We start from the raw sequence: 20,494 nt of genomic DNA, 5'->3' as shown, positions 1-20,494 counted from the left end.
TTGTTGACAAGTTCCTGTTACTTCAATACCCTTTTGCCACGTGTCGATCTCACTCTGGCTCCACCATTGATTATTTCAAGACCAGTATTATATTGCCACGTGGAATACAATTATAGATCCGGGCGTATGTGAAAAATATCTCTGAGTATTCTATCACAAAACTAATTTCTGTCACATATCCCCATGAGATATATACTGTAGATAGAGAGATGACGAAATCTCATCTGATCAACCATACTCCACGTGTGTCTCTATGGCCCACTCATGTGGGACCCACTTCTAACCCTTCATTCCTGGTTTCTTCCCCAATCAGTAAAATTTGATTTTTCTTGTATAAGTAATTTTCTAATAATAATTTGTGTTTGGTCCATTCTATATGATCAATTGCAATTTTTAGGATTTCGATTTTTTCCAGTTTCCAGTTTGGTCCTCTTTCTAACCATTCTGTGTCTCGCTGAAAAATGCTATATGACTTGAAAAGGGAGCCGAGCACAACCGAAGCTCGTGGTCGACCCCCCATTTTGTAGCTCTTTTAGATAAAAGTTTGACTAATGGGATCTGGAAGCATCAATGTTGATTGTGATTCACTAAGGTCACTTTGTCATCTTCAAATCGTCATTTTAGTTGTTTTTTTGTCTACTTTTTTTTGTAGCTCATCCTTTTCTTCTTGGACAGTCATCCTCTTCTTCTCCTATCGTCTTCTTTCCGTCAACATTGAGCAACATAGCACATGTAGAAAGAGATGAGATAGAAGGAAAAACAATTAAGCAAGACGGTAAATTGGGAATGTTAAAGTTACCTCTCACGCTGCTTGGTATCACAGTGGCGAGGCCAGGACTAATAGTATGTGGGGGCACATTTAATACCTATAAAAAATTAAATAACGAGATAAAATCTTATTCAATGATTTTAGTAAAATCATCGATTCTCTCTCTTGTGACGGTTAAGGATAACAATGGTTATGATGGTAGTGGTCGCAAATTTTCTCACGCACGATTAGGTGTACACCCTGTTGGTAACACGTTACCGATGGTTATAATGGTAGCATCAATTTTATTGACAGATAAACACATCTTCCTATAGGTGGTCACTGATGTCCCAACTAAAATTTGAATGAGTTTTTAACTGGTTTGCTCTTTGCCTATCCGGTAAGACGTTATTTACATTAGTTTTTAACTGGCCCCTTAGTGGCATCGCCCCTGTTGGTATGAGTTCGTAAATAAAAATAGTCAAACTGCAAATTAGCAAACAACAAGCCATCATAGAGTTCGTAAATGAATCAGGGGCAAAATAGATGTACCCCATGAACAAAATTGATTCAACTGTTAATTTCTCATCTGTTATTACGTCTTTGCTTACAAATCATTTTACGATCATTTTCAAAATTACTCAAATAATCCAGCTATTCGACCTTTTAGTAGGCTCGTCCTAACTTAAGAATCTATAAATGCTAGAGTAAGAATGTACATTGTGTTGTGTTAAACTAGTGTTGAAAGCCAACCTCTAAATAATGACTTATCTAACTAGTAGACTAAATTTTAGATTACTTGACTTTTGAACTTTTGAAAAATTATGGTAAAAACATTGAATTTAGTGAGTTTCCATTACAAGTACAAGTTTTTTTTTTTCTTCAAAAAATACAAGGTCAAGTAGTTAATGTGATGAATGAAAGAAACAAGGAAAGAAAGAGTGAAAAGAAAGTAAGAAGAAAGAAATTCAAAACGTCTGTAAAAGGAAACCAAGTGCCCATGAAACCGATGTCAGAGACTCTCAGACATACATACATAGACCTAGAAGCATACCCACCCCAGTGTGTGTGTGTGTTTTTAGAGATAGAAAGTATAGAGAGAGAAACTAGAGAGAGAGAGAAGATACCATTTTCAACCCACCAATCACTCCCTTCTCCTTCGCATGCAAAACGTCTTTGAAGGAAACCCATTCACTTATCTTCTCTCTATATCTCTTCTGTTCCCAATCTCACACAACACTACTTAACCAAACTCTCTCTCTTCTTCACAATCTTCTCACTTCATTTTCATCTTCATAAATTTCCTTCTCCAAATCAAAATCATCACAAACCCAAAAAGATATTTAAGGTTTGATCAACTAATTCTTGTTCTCTTTTGTGTGATCGATTTATCTACTAATCTTGTCATGACTTTGGTTGACTGGTAACATGTGTCTGTATAAATGCCAGTGTTCGAATCCTATTGTTTTTCGTTCTTATATTTATATGAGTTTATGAATATGAATGATTAATTTATGAAATGGGTTTTTGTTGTTTCTTTTTCTAGATTAATGGGTGATGGAGAAGAAAGAGAAGGAGGATTACATATTCATCATCATCAACATGGAGGAGAAATCTCTGTTCATCATCAAGACAACAACAACAACAATAATAATAATACAGAATCAAATAGTAGTACAAGTAGGGTTTTTCCTTGTTTATTTTGTTCAAGAAAGTTTTATAGTTCTCAAGCATTAGGAGGTCATCAAAATGCTCATAAAAAAGAAAGAACAGCAGCTAGAAAAGCACAAAGAGCTTCTGATAATCAATATAGATCACTCTGTAATTTAGCTGCTGCTTCATCTCATCATCATCAACATCAATTTCATCATCAACCTCCATTGATTTTCTCTCATCATCATCTTCCTAATTCTACTAATCACCATTTCAATCTTCTTAATTCTTCAAAATACTTAACTACCCATTCTTCTAATCTTTCTCAATTTCATAATCATAATCCATTTTCAACTCCTACCCATCAATTATCTGATGGATTTGGATCAAATGGTGCTCCAAGATTTGATTATGGTGGTAGTGGTGGTGGAGGTGGCTCTGTTTCTTCCTCTGCTTATTATGATAATCAACAACAGAGTTTCTTAAAATGGCAGAAGAATTACAAACAAAATGAAGAAGAAATTCACCATAATCATAACCCATATTCATCTACTAATTCTAATTTGATGATGATAAATGAAAATCAAGAACTGAAGAACATTGAGATTGATGATGATGATGATGATAAGGATAAGGAACAGAAGCTTGATCTGTCATTGCATTTATAACAGAGCAAAGAAGTAGAAGATGGGAAACAGTATTTAAGTTTCATCATAATCAAAGAGCTCAAAGGATAATGAAATTGGGAATGAGGAAGGGCATTTAATAATTGGGTTCTTTTTTATTATTAGTTTTTGCAGTTTTTAGGGTTTCTTTTTGGAGTACTTTTTGAATTTGTACTTACTTTTTTGGTGAAGTAAGAGAGAATAATCTTCTAGTTCCTGTTTTATATCAGACCATGCAAGTTGATAAAAGTACTTACTTGATATCTCATTATTCAATTTGAAATTTGATCTAGTTCAAATGATTTTTTTTTAATATTAAAACATGTTATTAATTTTAAAATTATTTTTGATAGTATTAAATTTTCAAAGTTCACAACATTTATTCCTTCAACAACAACAACCATCGGCTCGAGTAGTCAAACACTTGTGCCATTGACCTTCGAAGTTAGGATTTCAAGGCACTTGAATTTCGAACTCTCTTAAAAGGTTTGTTGACCTCAACAAAGAGACCATTGTTCAATCTTATTGGTTAATCACAATAGTGATGACAATGTGATCGTAATGACAAAAGGAAAAGGAATGCAGTAAGTTTCCATTCATAAGAATCTAAAAACCTAGATTTACAAAGTGTAAGACATCGTAATGTAGATCTAAAAACTCTTGTGCCGAATTATAGCTTTCTAGAGGTGTAAGGAAAAGAAATGGAACTATGTGATTGCTAAAAGTGTGGTTTGGGTTCAAATTATGCACAAGTACTAAAATTCAAATTCGAGTTTGAATACTAGAATTGGTAATTTTAGGTTAAATATACCTAGTTACCTACTATACCACTAAAGATTTAGAAGTTCTATTGGAACTACCAATTGGTAACAATAAATAAATAAATAAATATTGGCACTACCAAATTTGCTAAGGGCTCCTATTCTCCCAGTCTTTGCTTATGTACATGGCTTGGGAAACGTGTGGTGCCCATAAAATTTCATTGGATCACTAATGGTGACCAAGACAAGGGCAGAAAGGAAAATGTTACATACACTTACCGTTTTTACCCAATACACTCCCAGTTATTAAAGCTCACATTTAAACTTATTTTTACCCTAACACACTCACTTTTCTTGGATACACACATGTTGGTCAAATGTCTGACTAGTTTTCGTCGGTAAGATGGAACCAGTTCTAGACTCAAACTACTGGAAAGACAAAACCGATGTGTAACATAAGATATCAATAAGACAACTGAGAGGATCATTCGAAGAGAATTTTGATAAGTTTTCGTCGGTAAGATGAAACCAATGTGTAATATAACGAAGTATCAGTATAGTCCTTTCGTCAGATAACATAGAGAAACATTTGACAAGAATTTTGATAAGTTTTCTATCGGTAAGCTAAAACCCGTATGATCCATTACATAACGATAGATTGTTATGATGAATATGTCGGACTGGTACCTCTGATAGGCTACTTTTACGAATTTTTTTGCATTTCAAGAATCAAACCACTTTCATTAAAAGTAAAATTTAAAACGCAGATCCATGATATGTTTCTATACCATTTGAGTGGGTGATTCTTCAGTCTTTGTAGTTTTATTTGGATCAAAATAAAAATGTGAAGTTTCTCTATTTTCCATGATTTTCACTGTTAAAATACCAATAAAAAGTTTTTATTATTTGAATATGATCTTCAAGGAAGATAATAGTTTGGTTTCGTTATGTTAATTTGCATTGAAAATGCTTCGAGTGTGAGTGAAATTTGACTCGGTCAAGTAAAACCGGAATGTTTGGCAGGTAAAAAATGGGGAGTTTATATAAATTTTTTTTTTTTTTGAATTGGTAAGCGTGTGCCTCGAATCCTTGACCTTTAAGTTGGAAGACTTACCTCTTACCACTTGAGCCAAGGGTTGTTGGCAAGTTTATATAAAATTGCACTCTAACGAAATAGTAGCTTAATTGGCTTTGGCAAATTTTAGAACTTCTATAGGCGCCACAATTTGCCTATAGACATGTGCGCCCATAGAATTTCCAACTGCCCAATAGTTGGCCTTTGGTTTGCCATGACAGCTAGGCCTTGTGGGCTAATTCCGCAACTGAGGCGAGGGCTCTATAGCAACCCCACTATTGTTAAAGGCGCTCTTTTTCAACATGAACTACTGAATTTCGGTATAGGATGCGTCTTTACCCATAAAGGGGGTGCATATGGAACTTCTCTTACCTCAAAGGCTACCCAAAATTCACAAATGAGTTGGTGGCCCAACCAAATGGGCCTACAGCCCAACTAACTCATCATTGAAACTTAAAGCCCAATTAATTTTATTTATACCTTTTTTTTTAAAATGTATTTGTACTTTTTAATAAATCAAGTTTCGTGACGGTAGATTTCATCTGCTCAGGGAATCGAAGCTGGTATCTCCAGAGTTTGGAGTATATGCACTAGCACTACCAACTGAGCTATTAGTTGTTGACAATAATAATATTTGTACGGCTACATACAATTTTCTACTTATTGTCTCATGTCCTACGTGTTATGCCAATTTAATCAGATTCAGATAAGAACAGACGAAATTTCCCATCTTTAGAATAGAATGGCGAAATATTGCCAATATATTTAATACTAACTCCAATATTTTGTGTTCATTTGTGTAATTGGCTGGGCAGACTTAATGTATATGATGATGGTACAGAAAAAGGACATCCAGCTATTTTTTTTTCTTCATTTTAAGAACTGTGAGTTGAATGATGTTTCTTGGTGAGATTAGTATTAAATGTTCTAAACTGTGATCTCAACTTTTTGTAAAATGCACTTTTTACCTTAGGAACCATTAGATAAGGTTGTTTGACCCATTTTGGGAAGCAAAGTACTATTTTGTCCTTCAACTTATTTTTAGGCTATCAGTTTTATGTACATTTGAATTGAATTTTATGTAGCTCCGAATTACCATTCGTACTTGAAGAAATACTTGTTAACAAATTTGACTTGAATTTTATTTTACTCCAATACGATAATAATAATTAGTAGTTATTACTATATGTATTCTGAAAGATGAAATAAATGCTATGCTATGATTATAACTTCATCTCTTACTAACCCTGCGCCCCTACAAAATTTGGCTTACCATTCCGTATTAGTAAAGGTGACATTCAATCTATATCCTAATTGAATCTTTGTCATTGGGTATCTCTAAAGATATAAACAACAAATATTACAAATACTTGCAATCACATCTTTTCTTTTGAAATTTTTGCAGAAGTACTATATGTAATCTTTTAGAAAAATGGGGTAGGACTAAGCCCCACCAAATGATATGTTGCTATGTTCGACTCTTACTCAACTTATATCGATTTTTTTTAGTATTTTATGTTTCCCAAATAAAATAATTTTTCGTCTATGAAATTGTGTATTTATCCAAGAGCAAATTTAAGTACAAAATAATTGAAAATAAATATAGGTAGACAAAAACTCTAACTTACAAAGCCTAAGATAAGCTAGCCATGTTAAGATACCTACCTACAAGTGGGGTTCAATAAGTTTGATGAAAGTATAATAAATTTAGATAGATAGGAAGAGTGAATTTTAAACCTAAAATCCCAAATTATGTGGAGAAGAAATGAACAAGTAGTGTATAAGAGAAGAAATTAAGATTATAAAAATGAACATGAAATGAGAACAAATGTGCACGTTAGCAAAGTTAGGGCACAAGAAGTTTGAGTGCACATGATAGCATGTGGATAACAATTTCTAAAGGGACCCATAACCAAATAATAAGAGACATAAAACATCAGATTACATGCACAAACACATGCTTGATTTTTGGCCCATTTGTTGAGTTTTATTTAATTATCTAAACTCTTAGATTTTTATTATATATACATATCCACTTAATTGATAATTATGTTATTAATAAATAAATTATATTGGTGATGTGAGTTGTTGTTTGTTTGATCCCTTCATTTTAGTTGAATAATAAATTCCACATAAACCCCAACTCAATTTTCTTGTTTTCTTGATTTAACTTTTTAAGTAGTTGTTGACTTCTGTCATTTATCATTATACAAAAGGATTAAGTCTTCTTTCTTAACAATAAATTGGTACTTTTTCTTATTTTAATCTTTCTGTTGGTTATAATTGACTTCTCTTACCAGTAGAGAAGTTACAAAATTAGGTGATGTCACCTTGAATTTTGTCAAATGGCATAGATAATATAATATTTAGATTTCCATTCTTTTATGTAATTGTTAGAATTTGAAGTAGAAAGAGAAAAGTAAAAGATGAAAACTGATTTCATTCATTGAGTTTAATCCAATTTACATTAAGATATATATAGAAAATCGGAAGAGAGAGAGGAACAGAAAAGGTTTGTTAGTTGTTATGAAAACTAACAATTTGGTTTCATAACTAACTTTTAGTCTTAACTAACTTTCTAACAACTAACTTCTTTTATAACTAACCTACTCTAATTAAGCTCGATTATATACATCTAATTAACTTAATCATCTAATTAGATGTTGATTCACTTTCCTTAACAGCCCCCTGCAAACTCAACATGGGTGGAGAGATGTTGAGTTTGGATCGAAGAGTGCAAAATCGAGAAATAGAGAGAGGTTTGGTGAGAATATCAGCCACTTGATCATGAGTCGAAATATGTCTAACATGAAGCTTTTGTTGTTTAACCATATCTCGAACAAAGTGGTAGGCAATCTCTACATGCTTCATGCGACAATGGAAGATGGGATTAGCTGTTAAGTAAGTAGCTCCCAGATTATCACACCATAAAATTGGGGATGAATTCGATTGAATTTGTAATTCAGAGAAGAGAGACTGAATCCAAAGAAGTTCAGAAGTGGCATCTGCTAGGGCCTTATACTCAGCTTCTGTGCTTGAACGAGCTATTGTGCCTTGCTTTTTAGAACACCAAGATATAAGATTAGAACCCATAAAAATTAAGATTCCTCCAGTAGACTTCCTATCATCTGGGCAACCAGCCCAATCTGCATCAGAATAGGCTTGAAGATCACAATCAGAGAACCCATTTAGAGTGAGAGAAGACTTATGAATATTGAAAGTGTAATCAATAGTGTGTTTGAGATATCTGAGGATGCGTTTGACTGCACACCAATGATCATCAGTAGGGAGTTTGAGAAATTGGCATACTTTGTTCACAGCAAAAGAAATATCTGGTCGTGTGATAGTAGCATATTGAAGAGCACCAACAGTGCTTCTATATAAGGTGATATCAGAATCACTTAAGGGTTCACCCTCATCTTTTCTAAGTGTAGCAGAAGTAGCCATAGGGGTGGAAACAGGCTTTGCCTCATTCATCTTAGTTTTGAGAAGAAGATTAGAAATGTATTGCTTTTGAGAGAGAAGGGGACCATCAGTAGTGGAAGAAACTTCAATACCAAGAAAATAATTGAGAGTTCCCAAATCAGTAATAGCAAATTCTTGAGAGAGAGTAGCAATGATGGACTGAACCAGAGAAGAATCACTACCAGTGATGATTATATCATCAACATAGATTAGTATATAGATGATTGAAGAGGAAGTAATGCTATAAAACAGAGATGTATCAGTCTGAGAGGCCAGAAAACCTATGCTTAAGAGGAATGTGCTCAATCTATCAAACCAAGCTCTAGGAGCTTGCTTGAGACCATAAAGAGATCTCTGGAGCTTACAAACATGGGTTGGATTATCTGAATCAATAAAGCCTGGAGGCTGGCTCATGAAAACCTCTTCTTTGAGAAAACCATTAAGAAAAGCATTCTTAATATCAAGTTGCCTAAGAACCCAGCCCTTTGAGACAGCAAGAGAGAGTATAATTCGAATAGAGACAGGCTTAATAACTGGACTAAAAGTCTCTTCATAATCAAGGCCTTCAACTTGATTGAAACCTTTAGCCACCAATCGTGCCTTGTATCTAGAAATGGAGCCATCAACATTTTTCTTAATACGAAAAACCCATTTACAACCAATAACATTCATATTTGGAGAATAGGGGATTAAATCCCAAGTACCATTTTGAATTAGAGCATTGATCTCCTCAGACATAGCAAGTCTCCACTTTGAATCTTTAGAAGCTTGAAGAAAAGTAGATGGAGTGGGATCAGAGGTAGAAAGAGAAGTAGTATATACTTTTGGTTTTCGAATTCCCACTTTGGCTCTGGTTGTCATAGGATGAGAGTTAAAAACAGAAGAATGGACAATTGAAGAAGAATGAGAAACAGTGGAAGAAGGAGGTGGAACAATAGGAGAAGGAGGAGGAACAATGGAAGAAGGAGGTGGAACAATAGAAGAAGGAGGAGGAACAATGAAAGAAGGAGGAGAAACAATGGAAGAAGGAGGAAGAATAATGGAAGAGGGAGGAGGCTCAGAAGAAATGAATGGAAGAGAAGGAGCAGTAGAAGAGGGAAAGGAAGAAATAGGAGGAGGAGAGAAAGGCATAGGAGCAGATGAAGAGGTGGTAGTAATAGAAGAAGCTAAAGAAGGGAAATTGGACTCATCAAAGACAACATTAGAGGAGATGATAATCTGATTATTGTGAGGATTGAGACACCTATATCCTTTGTGTTTAGGACTGTAGCCAAGAAAGATATGTAATGAGCTTCTGAAATCAAGTTTGTGGGTGTGGTAAGGTCTGAGATAAGGGTAACAGGCACACCCAAAGATTTTAAGATAATGATAGTCAGGTTTGATATGGAATAAGGCTTCTAGAGGAGAAATGTTATTAAGGATGGGAGTTGGGAGTCGATTAATGAGATAGACAGCAGTCTCAAATGCAAAATCCCAAAAGGTTAATGGAAGATTAGCATGAGCTAATAAGGCCAGACCAGTTTCAACAATGTGTCTGTGTTTCCTTTCGATCATGCCATTTTGAGCATGATCATGAGGACATGAAATTCGATGGCCAATACCATTTGCTTCAAGATATTTGGATACGTTTCGAAACTCACCACCCCAATCAGATTGCAAACATTTGATTTTAAGAGAGAATAATGTCTCAACATGAGATTTGAAAAGAAGAAATGTGGAGTAAACATCTGACTTATGTAAAATTGGAAAAATCCAAGTATATCTGGTAAAAGTATCTAAAAAGGTAACATAATATCTATATCCATTGAAAGAAGCAGATGAGGCCGGTCCCCATACATCAGAGTGTATTAATTCTAATGGAGAGGATACAGAAGATATACTTGACTTATGAGAAAGAGAATGGCTCTTAGCCATTTGACAAGACTCACAAATAAATGGAACAAGAGAAGAGAAAGGTAGATTATTTGCCTGAATGATGTGTTTCATTGTTCAAAAGGCAGGGTGTCCCAATCTTGAGTGCCAATCAGAAGATAATGAAGTAGAAAACACAGAGCTTTGAGCATCAGAAGGAAGAGATTGGAGTTGAACAGTGTATAGACCATCCTCACATGGACCATGAAGAAGCTCCTTGTTAGTTTGTAGGTCCTTGATATTGAAAAAGTCAGGAAAGAATTGAAAATAACAATTATTGTCTTTAGCAAACTTATGAACAGATAAGAGGTTCTTAGTAATAGAAGGAACATGTAAAATATTATGAAGGAAAAAGGAATTTGAATCAAAAGAGGCAATAGTTGAACCAGTATGAGAGATAGACAAACCTGTGCCATTACCAATTTTAACATGACCTTTGCCTTTGAATTCCGATTGAACTCCTAGATTGGTCATATCTGATGTAACATGATGAGTAGCTCCTGAATCAGGATTCCAAGTAGTTGAGGAAGAATGTGGTGGAGCAGATGAATAAGTGTTGTGAATCTCAGGGAAATATGTCTCATTATCTGTGAAATGATGAGAGTCAACTGGCTGAGACATAGAAGAGTAATCAAAATCAGAATATGGATAATAATGATGATAATCCGAAGAGTAATCAGGAAGATAGGTATTAGGATCTTCAAATTCAGTAAGATATGATTGATTTTCAGTAGAAGTAGTGGATGACTTGGGTTGAAAAGCTGAATTGTTCTTATTATAACAATAATAAGCTGAATGACCAGATTTTCCACAAATTTGACATATAACAGGAGAAGAAGAAGATGAAGATCTTCCTCTTATCATGGTTCGACCATGATTCCTCATATCAGAACGACCACGACCTCTGTAATATGATTGACCTCTGTGTAATCCTCTAAAAGGTGATGTTTGAGTAAAATTAATTGAAGAGTGAAGAAGATTATATGAATTTTCATGTTGCAATCGATTTTCTTCTATCAATAGAAGACCAAGCAAATCATTAGGAGAGTAAGATTGTGATTGAAGAGAAAAGGCAGCTCGAAAAGAGCCATAATCAGAAGAGAGTCCTCTTAATAGTATATCACATAGATCCTCATCAGATATAGGTTTAGAAGCTTGTCGTAATTGAAGAGCAATGGATTTTGCTTTATTGAAATAGATTTGAATGGAATCAGAACCTTTTTTGAGGTTTTGAAGGTCAGATTTCAAATTAGAAACTCGAGCTTTCGAGTGAGAAGAATAAGATCTTTCTAGCTCTGTCCAGACATCATGAGATGTTGTGAGATCAAGAACTTGACTATGAGTTTCTTCTGTGAGAGAGGCAAGGAGCCAACTGAGAATCATTTGATCTTGCCTAATCCAATTCGTATATTCAGGATTAAGAGAAGGATGATCAGTAGGATGATTTCGGATGAATTTATCAGGACAAATTGAAGATCCATCAACAATTTGAAGAACATCATAAGAGCGTAAAAGAGGAAGAAATTGAGATTTCCAAAAAATGTAATTAGTAGATGTCAATTTGTTGGAAACAGATTGATTAACAGTAGAAGGAGATGGAAGATGGAGGGAAGAAGAAGATGATGAATAATTTGGAGAAGAAGAAGAATCATTCGCCATTAAAGTAAAATTGAAGAAGAATCAAAAAGAAGAACAAACTGAGAAAGGAAAAAGAAGAAGATCAAGCTTGAATATCGAAAAAAAAAAGGAAATCAAAGAAGGCTCGGATACCATGTTAGAATTTGAAGTAGAAAGAGAATAGTAAAAGATGAAAACTGATTTCATTCATTGAGTTTAATCCAATTTACATTAAGATATATATAGAGAATCTGAAGAGAGAGAGAAACAGAAAAGGTTTGTTAGTTGTTATGAAAACTAACAATTTGGTTTCATAACTAACTTTCTAACAACTAACTTCTTTTATAACTAACCTACTCTAATTAAGCTCGATTATATACATCTAATTAACTTAATCATCTAATTAGATGTTGATTCACTTTCCTTAACAGTAATTATATTGACTAGTAATGCTCAATCTATCAGTCAGGTTAATCTGTAAATATCTAAATTTATGGTTGTTCTCTTTTCTAGTTTAAGAGTTTGATTTTCACAAATTGTAGCATTTTTCTACAAGAAACCATACTACTAACTACTTTGAGCCTCATACTCTCACTCAACATATTAGTGAGACTTTCCATTTGAGGGAGGCTCTAGAAAAGAACACATATTCCTTACATGCTAGGACATGTCTAATTGAGGATCCTTGGAGTGGCTCACACCTAGTACTATGCATTAGTAAAAGAATAGGAATGGATTTTTTTTCCCTTTTATAAGGACTCAATAGTTATTACATGATTATATGACATGATCATAATCATATTACATCATGAAATGGAAAAACTCAATAACTATTATCTCAAAGAGATATTGGGCCCTAACGACATATAAAGGCTCGTAAGGTCATAGTGAGGAATGAGAGTCCATTTATTCTCAGTTTTATCTTATTTATACCCAAGTTTCATAAACCACTGTTTGTTACCGAATACTAAGTGGGAAACTCACACAGTTACAAACTCAAAAGGAGTATAAAGAAACTACGTTCATTTCAATTTGTTACCGAATTTGTTTTTTGTCTTCGAATTTGTCTCCGAATGTTGTTTGTCTTTGAATTTGGTGGTGGTGAGAGGGAGGGAAGTAAGTGAAAGATTAAATGTTTTGTCCCTAAATTTGTAACGAACTACAATATTTGGCGTTTATATTTATCTAGCATCTTAATTGTATTTCAATACTCTCATTTTGTTGGTTAAACTTATCTATTCGCGAAACAAGAGTTGGATAATATTCATGGGGTTTCGTGACTTTATGGGTTTCAACTCTAAATTTAGAGATTAGTAAAAAAACTCTAAATTTAGAGAGCCAAAGAGAAAGATAGCGAGATGAAAATGAAGAAGGTAGTGGTGGCGAGAGAGAGGAGACTCTAGGGTTTTAGGGGGGTAGTGGTTGGGGACTTTGGGGGACATTATCATGTCCCCCAATGTCCGTGTTATTAGTTGGGGACATTTGAAATGTCCCCAAATGTCCGTGTTATTGGTTGGGGACATTTCAAATGTCCCCAAATGTCCGTGTTATTGGTTAGGGACATTTCAAATGTCCCCAAATGTCTATGTTATTCGCTCGGGACACGAAATTAGGGACATTTCAAGACAAATTGGTTTTGGGGACATTTGGAGACATTTTAGTGTAAATTTGGAGAGCTTTTGGAGAGAAAATGTCTCTCAAAATATGGAAGACACTTGGGGACATTTGAGTAAGGAAGATAATAAAAATAATTATTATTATCAAATCATATTATAATAATATTATCTTATCATTATATTACTACATTATTATATTATTATATTATTATTATTATAATTATATTATTATTATTATTTTTATTACTATTATTATTATATTATTATTATATATTTGAGTAAAGAAGGTAATAAAAATAATTATTATTATCCAATCATATTATAATAATATTATCTTATTATTATATTACTACATTATTATATTATTATTATATTATTATTATTATATTATTATTATAATTATAATTATTATTATTATTATTATTATTATTATTATTATTATTATTATTATTATTATTATAATAATTATTATTATTATTATTATTATTATTATTATTATTATTATAATTATTATTATTATTATTATTATTATTATTATTATTATTATTATTACTATTATTATATTATATATTTGAGGAAGGTAATAAAATTTTATTATTATCAAATCATATTATTATAATATTATCTTATTATTATATTACTATTATATTATATTATAATATTATATTATATTATATTATATTATATTATATTATATTATATTATATTATATTATATTATATTACTATTGTATTATTATTATTATTATTATTATTATTATATCACTATTATATTATATTATATTGTATTATATTATTATTATATTAGTATTTAACTATATTAAATAATAAATATTTACCAATTGTCCATCAATGTCCACAGATATCTACAGATGTCTACGAAAGTCGAAAAATATATATTTAGAAATATTAATTAATTTTTTTTATTTCATATGGTAAGACAGTAATAATATTAAAATAATAAATATCAACTAAATATCTATCAATGTCCACAGATATTCACGGATGTCTACGAAAGTCGAAAAATATATTTTCAAAGTAGTAGGGCAAATTTCATCAAAAAAAAAAAAGTAGTAGGGCAAATTCATTTCGTATGATTAGACAATAATGATTACATTAAAATAATAAATGTCTACCAACTGCCATCAATGTCCTCAGATATCCACAGATGTCCACAAAAGTCGAAAAATATATTATTGAAATATGAGTACAAATATATTATTTCATATGGTTTGACAATAATGATAATATTAAAATAATAAATGTCTACCAATTATCCTTCAATGATGAGATAATAATAATAATAATAATAATAATAATAATAATAATAATAATATCTACTACACATTTTGTCTATGGATTCAATATGTTGAAATGTCCCCAGGACATTTTGTCCATGAACCAAATGTCTTGAAATGTCTCTGAGACATTTTGTCTATGAATCAAATGTCATGAAATGTCCATAAAGACATTTTGTCTACGGACAAATGTCCCGAAATGTCTTGAAATGTCTCTGGAACATTTTGTCTCTAAGTGTCCTCCAATGTCCTAAACCACTACCCCCCCTAGTCTCCCTCGTGCCGGACGAAGACTTGGATCCTCTGTGATGAATCCAAGGGAGATAAATGTGTTACGTGCCAGGCTCAATGAAAAATACCTGTTTTTTTTTTGTTGATACGAAAAAACACCTGTTTTTTTTTTGTTGATACGAAAAAACACCTGATTATGACTCCTTGTCATTGAATTTCAAATGGAACCTCTCACTCCTTCATAGTTGCAGCTTTGGTACGTTAGCGTTGTAATTTGCACCCCTTCTTATCGATATGTTGTTAACTTCACTAAGATTTATTAACACTATACTTGTAAGTTGTAAGCTCTTGGTGTTTTGACTAATTGGAATCACATGTTAAAAAGAAAAAAGTTCATCACAAATTTAAAGGGCAGATTGAAATTAACCCATAAAAATTGGGAAGACCGTTAGAGAGAGAGATGACCGTTAGAGAGAGAGACAACCGTTAGAGAGAGATAGAGACAAATCACACAGTTTAGAGAGAGAGAGAATGTAATGGACAGCATGAAATCCGGAGGACCATAAATAATCAAACGGTTTAAAAGAGAGAATGTAATGGACAGCACGACAACTTTCAAGTTTCAACCCCACCTTCCTCCCGTTGAACCCGCCCCGGTCTCTCTCCCCCCTCTAAATCTATTTAGGAAAAGCAAAAACCAATCCACAAAACTTAATCAAAATGTCTCAAAAGTTGTACAAAACATTGGCATTGTAGTTTCCTGATTCGTCACAAAACATTGGCATTGTAGTTTCCTGATTCGTCACATCGTACAATTTTGTAGATGCGTGAAGCTAAAAACAAACAATGTACTCTCTTTCGTTAATCTTTGTTCTGACGAATAATAAGAAACCAACAAGTAAAGTAGTAGAGAAAAGTGAACAAACACACAAAATACAAGAGATTTACGTAGTTCAGTTTATTAGACCTGCTCCGTGGCTAACACTGAGAGAATGATTTCCACTATGAATTAGTAACAAGTTACGAAAATATCTTTAAGATTTTAGTTTATGTAGCTTTCTGGAAGCCCTAATTCCCTACCGCCTCTCTAACCAATCCCGAAATACATGAACACCTTTTACATTGATAAATGATAACCACCCAGATAAGACTAAGGCAAACATAAGAATGGGCCGGTCCAACGGTTTTGTGGCTCGTAACCAGGTTGGAGATCAAGTCATACTCAAGACACTTTGGACAGTTTGATTGGTCGAGCTCCAATAGTAGAGATGGCACGAGGGTCCTATCCAACCCAAATGCCTAAAAAGCTCGAGGTCGTCTAATCCGATTTCAATCCGTAAGTTACATGCTTATATTTTTTTTATCTCAAATTTAGTTTTGGCCTAAGAGCATCACTAATGCAAAATTAAAAAAAGATTCATTATCATATATTTTTAAGTTTTAATTTAGATTCTCATTCCTATTTAGCAAGATAAGATCCTCCAACTTTTGTTTGTTTTCCATGCAAATATTTAAAGTTGTTTTGTTTACTTATGTGGTATGATAAGGGTTTGTAAAAAAAATATTTATGGTGTGTTTGGATGAAGGAATCATGTATCTATTGATTCATGACTACTTTGGTTTCATGATTTCAAATGATATCTTTTGATTTGTTTGGTAACCCGTAAGAATCCTAAGATTTAGAAATTTTTGAATTTTTTTCTTCACAAACCGTTATTCGGATATCGTTTTTTCTTAAAACCCTTTCTTATAAAATTTTTTCACGAAAACTGTTTTTTTTCTTTTACGAAATCATTTTTTTTTCACGAATTTTATTCCACAAAAAACATTTGTTGAAAAAAAAAAAAGTTAATAAAACCGTTTCGAGAAAAAAAAAACAATTTTCGGGAACAAAAAACGGTTTTCGTGGGGAAAGACAGTTTTTGTGAAAAAGAAAATTCCGGGGATATTTTTGACAAATGCTAAATGAAGCTGCATAATTGCTTCATAAAGCTATTTGCTAGACACAACCATATATTTTTTATTAAATTGCTAAACAACACCAGAGATCGATTTATTGATTTTATCTAGCAAATAATTTTTTGAATCTTAGATTGCTAAATACAACTATGTTAACTTCCCAAAATTATTTAATAGACACAATTTTGTCCTTTATTAAATTATTAAACAAAAATAAAATTGGTTGTATTAGTATTATCTAAAAAAAATAGTGTTATAGGTTTTAAAAAAATATACATTATTTTTATGTAGCATGATTTTATGAAATATACATTATTAAGGTTTAAACAAAGCTTAAAAATATACATAGTGATTTTATGTAGTATGATTTTATGAATATCCCATGGGATTTTTTTTGTTGAAATATAACCATTGGATTTTTTTTTGTTGAACAATATCCGTTGGATTTTTTTTTTTTTTTAAATATATATTTGTTTTTTTTGTTATTTGTTAATATTTAGTTAACTTCTTAGTTTAATGTACGAATATATTTTATTTATGAATAATTAATTATGGTAATAGAAATTTGAATTTTGAGAAAAAATTCGATTATATTTGATTTTTCTTTTCTTTTAGTGTTGGGTTTACCAATTTAAGACGAAATTCAATTAATTTTATTTAGTTATTTTGTTTAATAATTTTTTTTAGAGTTGTGAATAGAATGGAGGAGAAATTTGGTTATACTTGATTTTTGGTGTTGGTGTTGTTTAGCAATTTAGGACAATGTTTTTGTTAGTTATTTTTGTCTAATAGTTGTCTTTAGCAAAACTGAAGTTGCATATAGTAGCATCCATATTTTTTTTTGTAAAAAAGCAATTTCAAAACATGCAGTTTCTGGAAATAACACATTTTGGAAAACTTAAAATATTTCGAAATAATCATTGTGGAGAAAAATTTCTTTTAAAAAAATATTTTTTTTTGTTGATTTGTTTGAAATTTGGGTTTAATCGTAGCAAATTTTAAGGGATAGGGTGAGATTCTGATCCGGTACAAATTTTGGGTGTAAGAATCCTTAGGATTCAAGAGTGTTAATCTTGATTCCTATTCAACCTCATTCTTGGTACGAACCTACTTAAAAATCATGCATTCAAACATTGTGCTAGTTATTTCGAAGATCTATAAAGACTTGATTTTTATTGGTTTAAATTTTAAAAATGATGAGTTGGGATATCAGAGATATCTTAAGAGGGCACTAAATTGAGTGTTGCATTAAAAACTTCAAAAATCTTATTTGACACTCAGAATTTCTAAGATGAGCGCTGCAATATGCGAGAAGCTCGGAACATTAATTTACTACAACCTCGGTGTGATATCACTTCTACTATAACTATATGTGATTGTATTTACTTCTACAAGCTCGGGCACTAAATTTTTACACTAGTTTTGCATCAACACTTCGGTGGATGTTATTGCATTTAGTTTATAAAATAATATCGATTCAGATCTATCTAAGCTTTAATATTTCGTAAACGAAATTACCAATCGTTTATCATAAAACTATAATTAAACTATGAAAGTGATGGGATTTCAACTTGTTCCAACTAGTAGTTGTGCCATTATAGAAACACTAGTGCTAAAATTTCTAATCTAGGTTAAAGAACAAATACCAATTTTACCAACTAACATAGGTAGTTGGTAGTTGATGAGTCATTACTTAATGTTCCACAACTGATTTTCTTATGAGGATTGAATTCTTTTGGGATTCCATTATTGGAAGCTAGAAAAGAAGAATAGGAAGAGGATCATACTATTGAAAAGTGACATTACTAATTTTGACTAAAAGAAAGCAAACCTTTAGGTGGGATCTTTCCATTAATCATTCTATTTGAAATGTATTTGTCTCATAAGGATTTTCGTTTCCTAATTTTATTCCATAAAATTAAAAAATTCAAATTCTTGAGCCCTAAAAAATACAAGAGATTGATCACCAATGAAAACAACAACTACCCTTTTTAGGCAAGTGTAGACTATTTGTTACTTCTCTATTTTACGCTTCCAAAATAGTGCTATATATATGAGAATGGTACAAATACTAAACATCCTTTCAAAGTCAAGAAAGAGAAAAAAGTTCAAGAAAATTGAAGTTGAATCTTGTTTCACTTGTTAGATAAAAGAAAAAACAAAGTAAGGACTTTGAGAATGTTGGTTAAGTAAAACTAATTTTCACCTACTAAGTTAACTACTTACTAACTAACCCTAAAAAATGTAGTTTAATTGAGTGATGCAAATTTCTCCAAATTAGTTATGAAATTGGATATAAATTTCAAGTGTTTTGTTAGTAGGTTCAACTTTGACATGCTATTATTATTATTGATCATAATAGTGATACTGAAAATGATTGATGGATGAATGGAAACTACAAACAAGTAGTCTATTGATTTTATAATAAGGAAAATATTAGAGTAGTTATATCTCCCGATTGTATTGAGCTTTCCCTACCTTTACTGCCCAAAATAAAAACAGGGTAGGCAACGGGGGCGAGTTCATCTCTCGATGCAATAAGTCAGATAACTTTTTTCTCGGAAGTTTTTTTTTCTAGCATTTCAAAAATGAGATTCACTCGTAACAAATTCTATTGGGGCTGAAAAGAAATGACATCTTGTCATTATTAGATCTATATATACAGACCTTATCAGATTAACTGAAATTTGTCCCATAAAATAAAAACCTATTCATAGAAAAACAATTTCACTTTAGGCAGAAATGAATGACATGGTTACTTAAATAGTCAATTCCAACCCATTCTTTTGTCTCCCTGGTTAAAGGTAACATGGAGAAACTAGACATTTTTAGATAAATTTTGTGACCATTTCTATCAGCTTGACAAGCACAGTTTTGATAGAATTATAATTAAAGTATCGTACATTTTAATGAGCTTATTACAAATCAACTTATGTAGGGTATGTTTATCCATCTATTTTTTATCATCATCTTCGTGTTTTGAGTATTTTCGAATGCCTTTCCTTTTCATTTTGTAATCTCAAGGTTATATTTGGAGTACTTCAATTCTAACGAAAACTAAAACAAAGTAAAGCTATTTAGAGATTTATTTGAAGAATCAATAAACAAAATCGAAATAGGATATCCATTCACAAATTTTACGGGTCGAATGATATGTTGTGAGAGAGCCTTACTTAGCACCTCCAAATTCAATTCTAATCATCTAATGTACTCGAGTTGAAATCTGTAGACTTGAACCAAATTTGTAACATAATTTAGCTCAAGAGTCGAGACCACAGAGTTGAATTTTTTTTACAGTCCAAAGTGCTTGACCTATGGAAATCAGTGGACTTGCCCGATCTTTTGATTAAATTGATTCAAATCCACCGATTTTAAACCAGCAACACGTGGGAATGCATCATTTGGGAGTAAACGGTTTTAACTTTTTTTAGAATTTTGTAACCGCGTTTAACAAGAATAGGAGGCATGTCTGAAACTTCCCAATTTATTATGACAT

General features: G+C 32.0%; 2 protein-coding genes across 2 annotated transcripts; one reads left to right on the top strand and one right to left on the bottom strand.

The window, feature by feature from the left end:
• Window positions 1–1,812: 1,812 nt before the first annotated feature.
• On the top strand, window positions 1,813–3,365 carry LATE (C2H2-like zinc finger protein). The gene is made up of 2 exons (XM_086664031.1): window positions 1,813–2,096; window positions 2,295–3,365. Exon 2 carries the CDS (start codon window positions 2,299–2,301, stop codon window positions 3,067–3,069), a length of 771 nt encoding a protein of 256 aa, XP_086520157.1. The 5' UTR covers window positions 1,813–2,096; window positions 2,295–2,298; the 3' UTR covers window positions 3,070–3,365.
• A 6,991-nt stretch (window positions 3,366–10,356) lies between these two features.
• On the bottom strand, window positions 10,357–11,661 carry LOC147555435 (uncharacterized). Its single transcript, XM_086657810.1, has one exon. The coding sequence runs from the start codon at window positions 11,659–11,661 to the stop codon at window positions 10,357–10,359; it is 1,305 nt and encodes a 434-aa protein (XP_086513936.1).
• Window positions 11,662–20,494: the final 8,833 nt, after the last annotated feature.

This window comes from Eschscholzia californica, unplaced genomic scaffold (genome assembly GCF_041429995.1).
Source record: "Eschscholzia californica isolate CP2 unplaced genomic scaffold, dmEscCali1.0.p SCAF_2, whole genome shotgun sequence".
Taxonomy (NCBI): Eukaryota; Viridiplantae; Streptophyta; class Magnoliopsida; order Ranunculales; family Papaveraceae; genus Eschscholzia; species Eschscholzia californica.
Note: the sequence above shows the minus strand (reverse complement) of the source record. Positions and strands in the feature narration are given on the sequence as shown.